The sequence below is a fragment of the Vombatus ursinus genome, unplaced genomic scaffold, assembly GCF_900497805.2.
Source record: "Vombatus ursinus unplaced genomic scaffold, bare-nosed wombat genome assembly UNPS02000749.1, whole genome shotgun sequence".
Classification (NCBI taxonomy): Eukaryota; Metazoa; Chordata; class Mammalia; order Diprotodontia; family Vombatidae; genus Vombatus; species Vombatus ursinus.
The window spans coordinates 26,734,348-26,747,834 of NW_020940527.1; the positions used below are offsets into that span (position 1 = coordinate 26,734,348).

Below are 13,487 nucleotides of genomic sequence, written 5' to 3' on the forward strand. Positions count from 1 at the left end.
AATTCTGCTTTGCTCGTAGAGCACAGTGCCTTCTCCGATAAGGGCACACCATGCTGGGCGGTCCTGTGCCAGCATCTCCCATGTCATGAAATCAATTCTAAAGTTCTTCAGAGAGACCTTGAGAGTGTCCTTGTATTATTTTTTCTGACCACCATGTGAGCGCTTGCCTTGTGTGAATTCTCCTTAAAATAGCCTTTAAGGCTATTGTTCGTTTGGTATTTGAACAATGTCTAGCCCATTGGAGTTGTGCTCTCTGAGGTAGAGTTTGAATGCTTGGCAGTTTAGCTTGAGAAAGGACCTCAGTGCCTGGTACCTTATCCTGCCAAGTGATCTTCAGAATCTTCCTAAGACAATTCAAATGAAGATTCCATTTTCTGGCATGGCACTGGTGTCTGTCCAGGTTCCACAGGCATAAAACAATGAGGTCAGCAAAATGGGTTTGTAGGACTTCAGTTTGATTGGCAGCCTAATTAATATCTCTTCTCCCTCACACTTTCCTTCGAAGCCTCCCAAATACTAAGGTAGCTCTGGCAATATGTGTGCCAGCCTCATCCTTTATGTGTACATCCCTGGAAAGTATACTGCCAAGGTAAGTGAACTTATCCAAAGCATTCATAATTTCTCCATTAGCTGTAATTGATGGTTCCACGTATGGATAGTGCGGTGCTGGCTGGTGGAGAACCTGTGTTATCTTGGTGTTAATTGTTAGGCCAAAATTAGCACAAGTGGCAGAGAATTGATCCATCCTTTGTTGCATCTCAGCATCAGAGGCTGTGTTGAGTGCACAATCACTAAACACACACATATGCACATATGTACACATATATACATATGTATGCATGCACACAAATTACGTATGCTCCTGTGTGTACATGTGTGCGTGTGTGTGTGTGTGTGTGTTTTCTTGGGCAATCCTAAACTCTTAGGGTGAGGACAGATTAAATGCCTCATACTTGGTTGAAAAGGGAAGTAAGAAGAAACCAAGTAAAAGAACCAGCAGAAGCCTCATTGACTGGATTGAAGGGTTCATGTTGGGGAAGTAGTAAGAGATGAGGCTGGAAAGGACCAGGTATTGAGGGTTTTTACTGACAGCCCAAGTAGTTTGGATTTTATATGTAGACAACTGGAAGCTACATTTGGTTTTTGATAGATGTAGCAGTGAAAGCAGTGTTTTTGGAATGTTAATCTGGCAGTCCTAAGCGAGGGAGAGAAGTCATTTAGGAGGCCAGAACAATAGTCTTTGCCCTCAAAGACTTTACAATCTAGTAGGGGCGATAAAAAGGGAAGCGAGGTGGCGCAGTGGACAGAGTGCTCGTCCTAGAGTCAGGAAGACCTGAGTTCAAATCTGGCCTTAGACAATTACTAGCTGTGTGACCCTGGGCAAGTCATTTAACCCTGTTTGCCTCAGTTTCCTCATCTGTAAAATGAGCTGGAGAAGGAAATGGCGAAATGCTACAGTATCTTTGCCAAGAAAACCTCAAATGGGGTCATGGAGAGTTAGACATGACCGAAACGACTGAACCAAATGGAGTTAAGACCCAACATACAAACATTTAAGTGCTTTGTAAAGTGCTGGGAATATAAATAGAAACAAAGAGAAGGCCAGTGCCTGTTCTGAAGGAACTTACAATAGATTTGGAAGATAGTATACTAAAAGGAAATGTAAAGAGGTGGGGAGGGGTAAGGATAAGGAGTGAACACAGCTAGCCTGGGCCCTTCCCTTAAAATGGAATTTCTGGCTAGAGCCAAACAACCAGCAGAGGGGGAATTCAGGGGGAAGTGATCTTTCTGGGTGAGAAACATGGTGGAGAAAGAAGTGAGTTGAGCCAAGAGCAGAGGCCAGATCGGACTGAAGGAGTGAACACAATCAGCCTGGGCCCTTTCCTTAAAACGGAGGTACCTAGAGGGGCCTTACTAGTGATAAAATCCCTTTTTGTCAAAGAGAGGTTGGGAAAGTGCTGCATGTTTATTACCTTGCAAATCATGAGCTTCTTCATAGAATTTAGCCTTTGTGTGAGCACATTTCACCTGAAGCTGTTTTAAAATGTCAAATCTTCTTTTTTCTTTTTTGAGTAAGTCGTCATTCCACCCAGAGGTATAGGTGGGGCATTTTCCAGGGGTGCCTTGGAGTTGCCGTAACTGGTGGATTTCACATCCCCCGATCAATGAGTTCTTATTTGTCAATTTTAGCAGTTTCTGAGAAATCCAAGAGCCACTTCTGAATTACTATCACCTGCCATCTGGGTGACTTTATCCACCTTACACCATCAGCCTTGGCCCCCTTCACACACACCCCTCCTTTCATTGGCTTGTGTGGAAACACTCTCCCTTTGCTGGTGTAGATCAACCACTTGTCTATAACTGATAGTCATAGAAGCAAGGATATGTTGGAGACTGCTTCTCCTATCAGAGCTAATTGTTCAATTTTCACTGTACAAATTTTCCAAAAGTTCATTTTGGAAATCAGCAGGGCTTGATTTATTATTTTGTTGATTGTCTAGACTTTTAAAAGTGATGTTGAGAATGTTAATAATGGAGATTAAAACTTTCTCCAGTGAGCTGGTTGTTAAATTTTCACTGTAAGCACTTATACCTTGGAAATTGGCAAATGTTGCAAATTGGGACTTGTTTGCTGTTTTGTTAGTTGTTTAGATAATAAAGTGATGGAAAGAATGTTAATAATGGAAATTAAACTTTTCCCAGAGAGCCAGTTGTTAAACATTGGCCAGATCACCATTGCTTAGAAGGTTGCTTGTGTCCTTGAAAGGTTAAATAAATTGTCCATAGACACATAGCTAATAGTCTAAGGTAAGCCCAGGTTTTTCAAATACTAGGAACCCTTATTTCTTATGCTACCCTACCTCTCCTGGTAGAGAAGCCTGGAAAAATATAATAAAGTGATAGACAACCTTGATGACAGATACAGTCTCTTGTTTTCAAGGAATTTGCCTTATGTTTCTTCATATCTCATATCTTATACCTTGTATTATAGCTGCTTTGTATATATTTATTAATTTTGTACTATAGCTACTTCATGTATATTTATTAATTTTATATTTAAGCTACATGTATTTTATATGTCCTTATTGCTTCTCTCCTTGGAATATAAGCTTGGGGTAGTTTTATTCTTTGTTGCTTGTATCTCCAGCACCCCAGCAGAGTGCCCTGAGAATAGTAGTTGTTTAAAATATTTGTGGATTGGATGATTCATATTGTAACAACTAGAACTAACGAAGGCATGAGCTGACTTAACTAGGTGGGAAACTTCCGATCCTTGAAGAAGCTGGGTGATACCAGGGTTGGCTATAGGGTGATATCGAAGGGATATCTTTATTGGGTGTGAGGGAGGACGGGACCTTCCCTAAGGTTTCTGTTAACGCTGAGATTCTGTGGAAAACAGTTTTGCCCTTCACGCTGGGGTCAGAACATTTGTTTCTTTCTGACCTTGAGGTATTTTCCTTAACTCCGTAGTTAATACTGTAATGCCAATTTCCCCACTGGCTGCATCACCATCCTGTAATACGTGCTCTGCTTCCAAATGGTGCAGAGGCTGTTTTGCTATTTAACAGTCGCCCCCATGATCCCAACCCCACCCGTACTCAATTGTTTTTCCTCACCACTGGAACTTGATCAAGGAAGGAAAGAGCCAGGGCACTAATGTGCAAAATTGAAGCGTTCACAACCTCAAGATTGCTTGACCTCCTTGCGAGGTGGATTACATTTAGCCACTTTGGAGCTTTTACAACGAGCTTTTAAGGGGCCCCCTAGCAATTATGGTTTACTGCTGTTGAATGCACTGACCTTCATCTTATTTCGTTTAAAAAAAAAAATCCATCTTAACTCCAGCCTGTAGCTTTTAAGTATCTACATCCCAGAAAGGCAATATTTATTTGGGAAAGCATTCAGAAAAGCCCTGTGCTCTGGACTGCCATAGGGAACTTTTTATTTGGAAAACTGAGGCATCCCTGGACCCATTAAAATGGGTTAAATAAATAGGGCAGCCTATGCTAGTTAGAGCTGATTTTGAGTCTGGGCCAAACAGTCCTGAAATTGAGTAGACCACTGGGTTTTTTCTGCCAGGCCGCTGTGTTCATTGGAAACTGGCAAAATGAGTGGAATTCATATCCTACAGCTCATCTTTCACCCAAAGTGAGTAGGTAAATATGTAAGTGAGCCAAGTCTGTCTGTCACAGTCAACAACTTTATAGGGCTCAATCTTTCCTTCCTCAGAGCATGCATGCATAGAGCTGTATGCCTCTCATGGACTCAACTTTTTCTGATTTGTTTTAACATTGTTTCTGTATGCAGCCTATTCCTCTAATTCATTGGAGGCTCTGAGGGAAAGGGGCTGAGTATTGTGTATCTGCACATCTCCTTCAGTACCTGCTCCTGTCCTCTGTACATAGGAAGTGATCAATGCACATCTGTTGAATTAGAAGAAAACTTGACTTCTGTTTCTAGATGAGTCAAGCTAACTAGCATTTATTAAGCACCTACCATGGGCCAAGCATTGTGCTATTTTCTGGGGATAGAGAGAAGGCAAAACAACAACGACAAAAACACCCTGCCCTCAAGAACCTCAAAGTACAATGGAAGAAACAACCTGCACACAACTGTGTATAAACAAGGGATGAGGAAGGGAATGAGCACTTAGAGAGTGCCTACTATATGCCAGACACTGTGCTAAGTACTTTACAGATATCTCATTTTGATCCTCACAACAATCCTGAAAGGTTAGATGCTATTATTATCCCCATTTTATAGTTGAGAAAACTGAAGCAGACAGAAGTTAAATGACTTGTCCAGGGTCACACAGATAGTAAGCCAGATTTGAACTTGTGTCTTCCTGACCTCAGCCCCAGGGTTCTATCCACTGGGCCACCTAGCTGCCTATGTATGTGTGTGCATAGACCAACAGACAGAAAAATAGAAAGATAGATAGATAGATAGATAGATAGATAGATAGATAGATAGATACATGGGTAGGTAGATACATGGATAGGTAGATAGATATGTATATATATAGATATCTGTGTGTAAACATATATTCATACACATACAAATATAAAACAAATTGGAAATGATTTTAACTGGAGGGCACAAGCATTAAGGGGGATCAGCAAAGCTTCTTACAGAAGGTAGGATTTTAGTTGTGATAAAAGGCAGTCAGGGAAGCCAGGAGATGGAGGTGAAGAAGGGAAGAATTCTAGTCATGGGTGGTAGCCAGTGAAAATTCGCCACCCCTGGGGATGGAGTGTTGTCTGCAGGGAACTGCAAGGAGGCCAATGTCATCAGACTGCCGGGCTAGTCCAGGCAAGTCAGAGAGGTTCAGCTTTGTCTGAACCGGACCGTGAGACACTGACTTTGGCCTCACTGTCTAGAATGTATTAGTTGCCTCTATTCTTCCTAAGGCTAAAAGAGGGTTTCTTTGGTCTACTCACTTAAACTGTTTACTTCCTCCGGCTTCCATGGAACTCTTGGATTCTGGAGTCTGCTGGGTCTTTCCAGCCATGACCCCATATCTACACTGACTATCCACCATCCCCAGTTGGTCTAAACCAACATCCCATTGTCACCCAAGATCCCAGTTCTCACGAAGTGACTAATTATAAGATTGCATTTGTGTACATTGGAATCATTTTTTGGAAGCAATTTACTTCCCCAACTGCAAAGCATTTATTGAAGTCCTTGACAACAACCAAAGCTCATACATACCTTTATCCATGAATTTTCTCCCTCTGATTTATCATTCAGTACCCCTCTGAAAGAATGTCTCCTCTGTATAATTTGACACTCTTACTGCCTCCCCTTCCCACCCCCTCCAAGTAGCACAAGCAACTCTCTAAACCCCTAAGTTAGGAGTGGCTGATCTGTATCAATAGAGGATGTTACCACCCTGGAAGTTCCCTATGCTGATGAAATCATAGGTCCAGACTCCTCCCCCACCATCTCCTAATACTCCCCTTTGCATACCCTACACCAAGAGTTTTTAACCTTTGTTTGTGCCATGGACCTCTTTGAAGCTCATAGACTCCTTCTCAGAATAATGTTTAAAATAAAATCAGATGCATAGGATTACAAGGGAAACCAATTATGTTGAAATATAATTATCAAAATAGTTTGTAAAAAACAAGATCATAGACTCCAGGTGAAAAAGTCTTGCCCTATATAGTATATTTTAGGGCCAGTGCAGGCCTGGAGTACTGAACACCTGAGTTTAAATCCAGCCTCAAGCACTTACTAGTGTGTGACTCTGGGCAAGTCACTTAATCCTGTTTGCCTCATCTGTAAAATGAGCTGGAGAAGGAAATGACAAACCACTCCAGTATCTCTGCCAAGAAAACCCCAAATGGAGTCACAAAGAGTCAGACACGCCTGAAACAACTGAACGACAATAACAATATAGCGTATTTTGGACGTACTGGACCCACCTGTTTGACCATATCCCACTGTGACAAGTCACATGATAACACCATGCCCTGATCTAAATCTGTAGACACACTGCCTATATTGACTCTATATTCTCTATCATTTAACATTTTGTCTAATTGAATTTTTTGACATTGACCAAAAAGCATTGTTAGCGTCTACTTCCAATTAGCAAGCAGATGTTCTCTAGGTGGCCATTCCAGTGCCTCTCACCTCTGCCATTCTAATCCATCCTGCACACTGCTAGCAGATTTCTAAACCACTGCTTTCATGTCATTTCCCTGTAGAAGGCTCTGCAACAGCCCTCTACTGTCTTTCATCACCCCTTGGCTCTCACCTTTCTTTTTCAATCTTAATTCCTTCCTCCTGTTAGCACACACACTCTGTTCTAGTCAAGCCGGTCTTCCCACTACCTGTTAAAACACACTTACCATTTTCTCTTCCCTCTCTGCCTTTATTTTTGTTCATAGAATCTCAGAATTAGAAAGGATCTTGTGTGGCAGCTAGTCCAACCTGTACCTAAACAGGAAGTCAGTCTTTGTATAATACAGAGTGACCTTAGGAAGTACACGAAGCCATAACCAGGGTGGGGTGCCTACATCCCCCATTGCTCCAGGTACCTACATCCAGGAGGGGGCTGCATGCTTCCTCTCTGCAGTGGCCAGAGCCATCTGGGCCTGGGCCTTGCCATCTTCTGTTATCTCCATGGGGCTGGGGTTCTGGTGGGTCCCAGGAGAGGGATCAGAATTAGGAGCATGCCTGGCTGGTGGAGGTTGGAGAAAGGGCGGGTCACATCCTCCTTAGGTGAACTGAACTATGCCACTTCTCCATCCCACCTTATTAGGAGCAAGGACAATCTTCTTCTGGCACAACTGGACCAATGGTCCAGGTTCTGTCTCCTATGTACATGTCTTCCTTCTAAAGTTATACCCAATTTATCCTGCATATAACTTATTTATATATGTATATATTATATGTATTACATGTGTGATACATGTAAATATGTCCTACATGTGATATGTATGTGTATGTGTGTGTGATATATATTGCCTCCTTCATTAGACTGTGAGCTCCTTAAGGGCAGGAACTATTTGTTTGTTTTTTGCCTTTCTTTGTGTCCCTGGCACTTGGCATAGTGCCTGACACATAGTAGGTGTTTGTTGATTTGTTAACTTGCCACACCATTTCCCTATACCTTCTTTAAGGCCTAGGTCAACTTAATACTTTTTGACTTTTAAGTTAAATCCCATCACATCCATAAATTCTTTCCTAACTAACTTTACCTCATAGTGTTGTATGACAGATCAACAGTCTCTTATATGTCAGATCAATTCCAAACTCTTCTGTACCCCATAGTTATCTATTCCTATCTCTTATTTGGGGGCATAAACAGTCACCCCATCTGTATCCTCTAGCATTTGCAAACTATGTTAGATAACCTGGCACTTATATAGTGTGTTGTGATATATCAGGAACAGCAGGCAATCGAGGGACCAGATGTAAGTATCCATGGAACATAGGGTGTGAGGACAACAATGTAGTCAGAAGCCAGACAAGCAATAAGGGGGAAAAAAAGAGAGTATCTGAGGATTAGAATCGAGAACAGGTGCAGAGAACCAATGTCCCCATAAGTAGCCAGTGGGAGAGCTGCAGGAGGTACAGGGGCAGAGTGGTATATGTGACCCTATAGTTGGGCAAACAGCAATCAAGAGAGGCTCAGGGGTGGAAGGAATGGGATCAAGGTGAAGAGAAAGAGGATGTAAGTCCAAGAAGAGAGAACAAGTCTGGAGGCTGAAAGTCTCCACAGTCACGGGGAGATCTAGGCAGGAGCGGTAGGAGTAGAGTGCGATATACAACTACATAGGCCAATGGAAACTAAGAGAAGCACAGGCCCTGACGGAGGAGGGCAAGATGACAAGAATGATGGCTTACCACCAGGAGCCAGGAGACCAGCACCAATCCTGAGATCCTTTATGGTTCCAGCTTCAGCAAACCTTATTTGCCTATCCCAAGTAGGTTTAATCTGGAAGCCGGTGACATGACTTCAGAAAATAGTTAGCACCACCTATTTATTTCTCTGGCTGAAACATCTCCCCAGCATACATCCTTGTAAAATTCTTTGTTGTCTGGTGTGGTTCCTATAAGCTCCTTGGAAATGAGAATTGATTCATTGATTGTATTTGAATCTCTAGCCAAGGCAGTTAGGTTGTAAAGCAGAAAGAGGGCTAGAGTCAGGATGACTCAAGTTCAAATCTGGCCTCAGACATTTACTAGTAGTGTGAACTGGGGCAAGTCCCTTAACCTTTGGTTTCTTCGACAGTGAACTCATACGGTTGTTGTGAGGATCAAATGAGATAATATTTGTAAAAGTGCTTAGGGCAGTGCCTACCACATATTAGGCACTTAATAAATGCGTATTTCCTCCCTTATCCTGGACCTAGTGTAATGCCTCACACATAGTAGGTGCTTAATAAATGCTTGTTGTTTGCTTGCTTGATCAGTGTAGGAGCCAGCCCTTAGCAAAGGGGCAGAGGGGAGGCAATTAAGAAGCACATTGATGGGCCCTTGATAGGCTCAGTCGGTATCTCGTCCGCCATTTCTGCACACTAATTGCCTTTCCTGTAAGACAGCACAGCTTTTCAGCATGTCACACTCTTCCCCTCCCCTTCCCCCCCAAGTCCTTTTTCCAAATTTCTCGATTTGCTTACTTTGTTGTTTATTTGTTTAACATTTTGAGTGGTTTCCCATTTGGTAATGTGTTGGGGCTTTCATGGGGAAGAAAGGTGGGGAGGTGAGGAAATGATCAAAGGGGAACATGAGCTCTATGTTTCTCCTTCCTCTTGCTCGTCTCATGAGCTAATGTCCTTTTACCCACAGATTCTGGCTGTGACTCCATCACGGACACCGAGGCCGAAGACGAAAAGACCCTTCCTTGCTCTAAGCATATTTCCTCTACTCAGAAGAACTGGCACCAGGAGACCACACCAGGGAACCTAATGGTGGTGCAGCCAGACCGAATTCGTTGTGGGGTAAGTGCCTTATTACACTCTGCTGAAAAGTCTCAGGAAACCACATTTTCCTCCTTAGTTAACCCTTCCTAGAAACTTCATTCCATGTGACTTTGAGAAAGGTGGTGGTAGAATGCTCGGTCATCTCCTTTCTGCCTTCTGGCTTCCTTCGAGAACCAGCTCAAATCCCACTTTCTGCCAGAGGTATTTCTTGGTTTCCCTTTTACCTCCTCCACTGCTAAAGCCTTTCTTCTGAGATTACGTTACATCTACTCTGTAGATAGATGATGGAGAGATAGGTAGATGGATAGATAGATAGATGATAGATAGATGGATAGATAGGTGGGTGGATAGATGACAAACAGGTGGATAGATGGATGGATGGATAGATAAGATAGATAAAATGTACATAGTTGTTTGTATGTTGTTTCCTCCATTAAATACCTTGAGAGTAGGGAACCATGTTTTTGTCTGCCTTTATGTTCCCAGTGCCTAGAATATAATGTGTACTAGATGATTGTTATTGATTAAATGATGAGATATGACTACGCTGGGGGCAAAGTTGTAGTCCTAACCCCATCTAGCAGTCACCTGTATCAGAAACAGGACACTTTACCAGAAGTAAAAATCCACTTTTGCCATACCCTCCTCATGGTCCTGGGACAAAGGAGGAACTTTATAGAAAAATGTATACAATAAGCTAAGTGATAATTTGTGACTAGATCTATAAAATTTGCCTTATTTGGGCAGAAAGATGTTCACAGTCTGAGAGAGCTACTTACTTAGCCATAAGAAATGAATGAGATTTTGGTATTTTAATGGAAAGACCCAGAAAGCAAGGTGTTCTCCCTGAGGGCTCTTAGGGAATGGGTGTTGTAGGAGGTGCTGTTGTCTCCTGGTATGATAGAAGAGGAAAACGGATGCTCAACTGAGAATCAGTTTCCCCACTCTGAGTAACAGTGATCAGGACTAGAATCTAGGGGAGCTGCCTGATGTAGGGCCAACTCCAGGTGGAAGCACCAGCACTTAGCTACCGAGCACCCCGAACAGCTTTCTAATTGAAAAATATGTAAGGAAACAGGATCCATTCACTTGTCTTCCCTTAAGGCTCACACAATAGTTTATGTTATTGTGAAATGCAAGCTGGATAGCCAAGTGAAAACAGAAGCCGAATTTTCTCCTGAGAACTCCCCTTCAGTACGCATGGTTGCCAAGTTGGAGAATGAATACACAGTTTCTATAAAGGCGCCTGGTAAGTGGATCTTTTTTCATGCCACCAACTTAAATTAATGTTCAGGAAGCAGGATTCCACTCAATTACTTCTCCCTTCCTTAATTCAGCAACTCAAGAACCCTGTAGCCAATGTTTTAGATGGTTGAGTATTGTTATTGATAATAAGAGCTAAACACTCTGTATGCATTGTTTATCAGTTTACAAAGACAGTCCATCTCCATTCTTTGCCTTTACGCAGGCTGTCTCTCACATCTGGAATGCACTCACTCCCTCTTCACTTTGCCTTCAAATACCTAGTGTTCATCCAAGCTCAGTTCAAGGGTCAGCTCCAGTACAAAGTCTTTTCTGGGACTTTTCACACTACCAGGCCCCCTCTTTCTAATATTCTATCTTCATTTTGCTTCTATTTAGAATCTCTTTTAGGTAGTGTCCCAAAAGTCTTAGTGCAACCGCACTAAGTGCAGACCAGACAGTGAGGAGTTTTAAATGCCAAACAGATTAATTTTTATTTTATTTTAGAGGAAATAGAGAACCCTAAGATCTTCTAGAGCAGGAGAATAGGCAGGCCTGTTTTTATTTGTTTATTTTTTTTTCAGGCCTGTTTGTATTTGTTTATTTTTTTTTCAGGCCTGTTTTTTAGGAATATCATTTTGGCCCCAAGTGTAGTCACACTAAGACAGTTGGGACATCATGTATGTGTACATTAGTCCTACCCCCTGCCTCACAATAGAAGGTAATCTCCTTGAGGGCAGGAACTGTTTTGTTTTTATTGTTGTATCCCTGGCACTTGGTATGGTTCCTAATATAGAGAATGTATTTTATAAATACTTATTGAATTAATGGATGAACCAAGAAACAAATGAATAAATAAACCAGACTTGATTAAGCCTCACAACAACCTAATGAGGTAATAATAATCATGACATATTTATAGATCCCTTTAAGGTTTAGAAAGTATTTTCTATATAAAACCCTATAAGGAAGCTAGTGCCCATAGAATCATCCTGATCTTATGTAAAAGAGCAAATAGAGGCCCAGTGAATTTACATGACTTGCCCATGGAGATGTCACAGGAAGCTATCAGCTGAAATTGAAACCTGAGTTTCCTGATGCCAGGACCAGTACTCTTTTCTATTACTTCTCCAGGCAGCTATTGATATCCCTATTTTACATGGGAGGAAACTGAGGTTTAGCAAGGTTAAATGATCTGGCCTAGAGAGTGACTGAAAAGGAGTAGGTACCAAATCAGATTCCTGATCCTGAGTTCCTTCTACTGTACCTTAATATCTTAAAGGAAAAGGAAGTTCAGGTCCCCAAAGAAATAGCTTTAGAAATGACCTTATCTCTTTTGGGGGAAGGAGAAGCTTCGTAGGTTTTAAAAATCCCTCTGTAACTTTAGATTGTAGTGTTAGAATCCCACTAGTAGTGCGCTGATAAATGTTTAACAACCGGCTCTCCAGGGGAGAAAGGGGCTATACATGCCACAGTTCTAAGTTTAACCTGTATTATTCACATTTTTCCTACCCCTTTCATAAGTCTAGACAATCAACAAAAGAATAAATCAAGCCCTGATTTATATCATTTTCTGGAAATTTAGCAATCAGTTTTCTCAGCTCCAACACACTGCTGATCTCATCGTTTGGATTAGCCCATGTGGCATTGGTGATAATAGCAAGGAGAGTGAATTGGCAGATCCCATACAAACCCATTTAGGAGGAACACCATGAAGGATGCTATGCTATCCTGCTGCACTTGGAGTCAGGAGATACCTAGACTTGAAGCCTGCCTCTGACTCTAGCAGTGTGACCATGGGCAAGTCATGTAACTTCTCTGGGCCTCAGTTTCCTCATCTGTAAAACTTGGATAATAATAAAATAACTACCTAATAGAGTGATTATAAAGATCAAAGAGGAGCATTACAGAAGTACTTTGTCAGATGCAGCTAGAGGGCCCAGTGTCCTGGCGTCAGGTAGATCTGAGTTCAAGTGTAGCCTCAGATACTTACTAGCTATAAGGCAAATCACTTAACTACTGTCTGCCTCAGTTTCCTCATTTGTAAAATAGGGATAATAATAATACCGACTTCCCAGAATTGTTACAAGTATCAAGTGAGATAATATTTATAAAGTACTTAGCACAGTGCCTGGTGCATAGTAGGTGCTTAATAAATGCTTATTTCTTTCTTTGGTTCCAACATTATAGTGTACTAGAAATGTCAGATATTATATTATTAAGGCAGAAAGGGGCTGAGGTCTGTTAGAAGAGATAGTACTCACACTGATAAAACTTAATTATCTAGGGATTTTTTTTTCTTTTTCTAGCCAGCAACCTAAAGCAACCAACTTTCTTTTCCAGTGAGTTTTAACTAGTGACTTAGTTGAGTCTCAGAGAGTTCCTGAGTCTTTAAGCCCAAGAACAGAGCTAGCAATGAGCTATCCTGTGTGTGAGCAAAGCTCCTCCCTATCTCTACTCCCATCACCCCCCCAAATTCTCCTTTCCAGCCCCAAGCTCATTTCAAAAACCTCAACACAGAGCTTACATGGACCCCTGAACTCATGAACTCCAGCTCTGCCTTAGATTACTCCCATTTCCTAACCTTCGGGGTCTTTCTTTTTTGCTCAGATTTATCTTCAGGAGATGTTTCTCTGAAGGTCTATTCAGGTGACCTAGTGGTATGTGAAGCAACTGTCCACTATTATACTGACATGGAGGAAATTGGAAACCTGTTGGCCGGTGCAGCCAATCCCGTAGAGTTCATGTGCCAGGTAAGGTTATTCAGAGAAAGTCAAGCTTTTTGGGGGGTAGAGGAGCTGATTA

The 13,487-nt window shown here is 41.9% G+C and overlaps 1 protein-coding gene across 2 annotated transcripts in view; it reads left to right on the forward strand.

Moving 5' to 3' along the window:
* PIK3AP1 (phosphoinositide-3-kinase adaptor protein 1) overlaps positions 1-13,487 on the forward strand; it is a 148,225-nt gene that overhangs the window by 72,774 nt on the left and 61,964 nt on the right. For both annotated transcript variants that reach the window (XM_027859633.1, XM_027859642.1), the window contains exons 3-5: positions 9,307-9,458; positions 10,545-10,689; positions 13,293-13,435. In XM_027859633.1, coding sequence (XP_027715434.1) covers positions 9,307-9,458; positions 10,545-10,689; positions 13,293-13,435 — 440 coding nt within the window. The remainder of the gene's footprint in view (positions 1-9,306; positions 9,459-10,544; positions 10,690-13,292; positions 13,436-13,487) is intronic.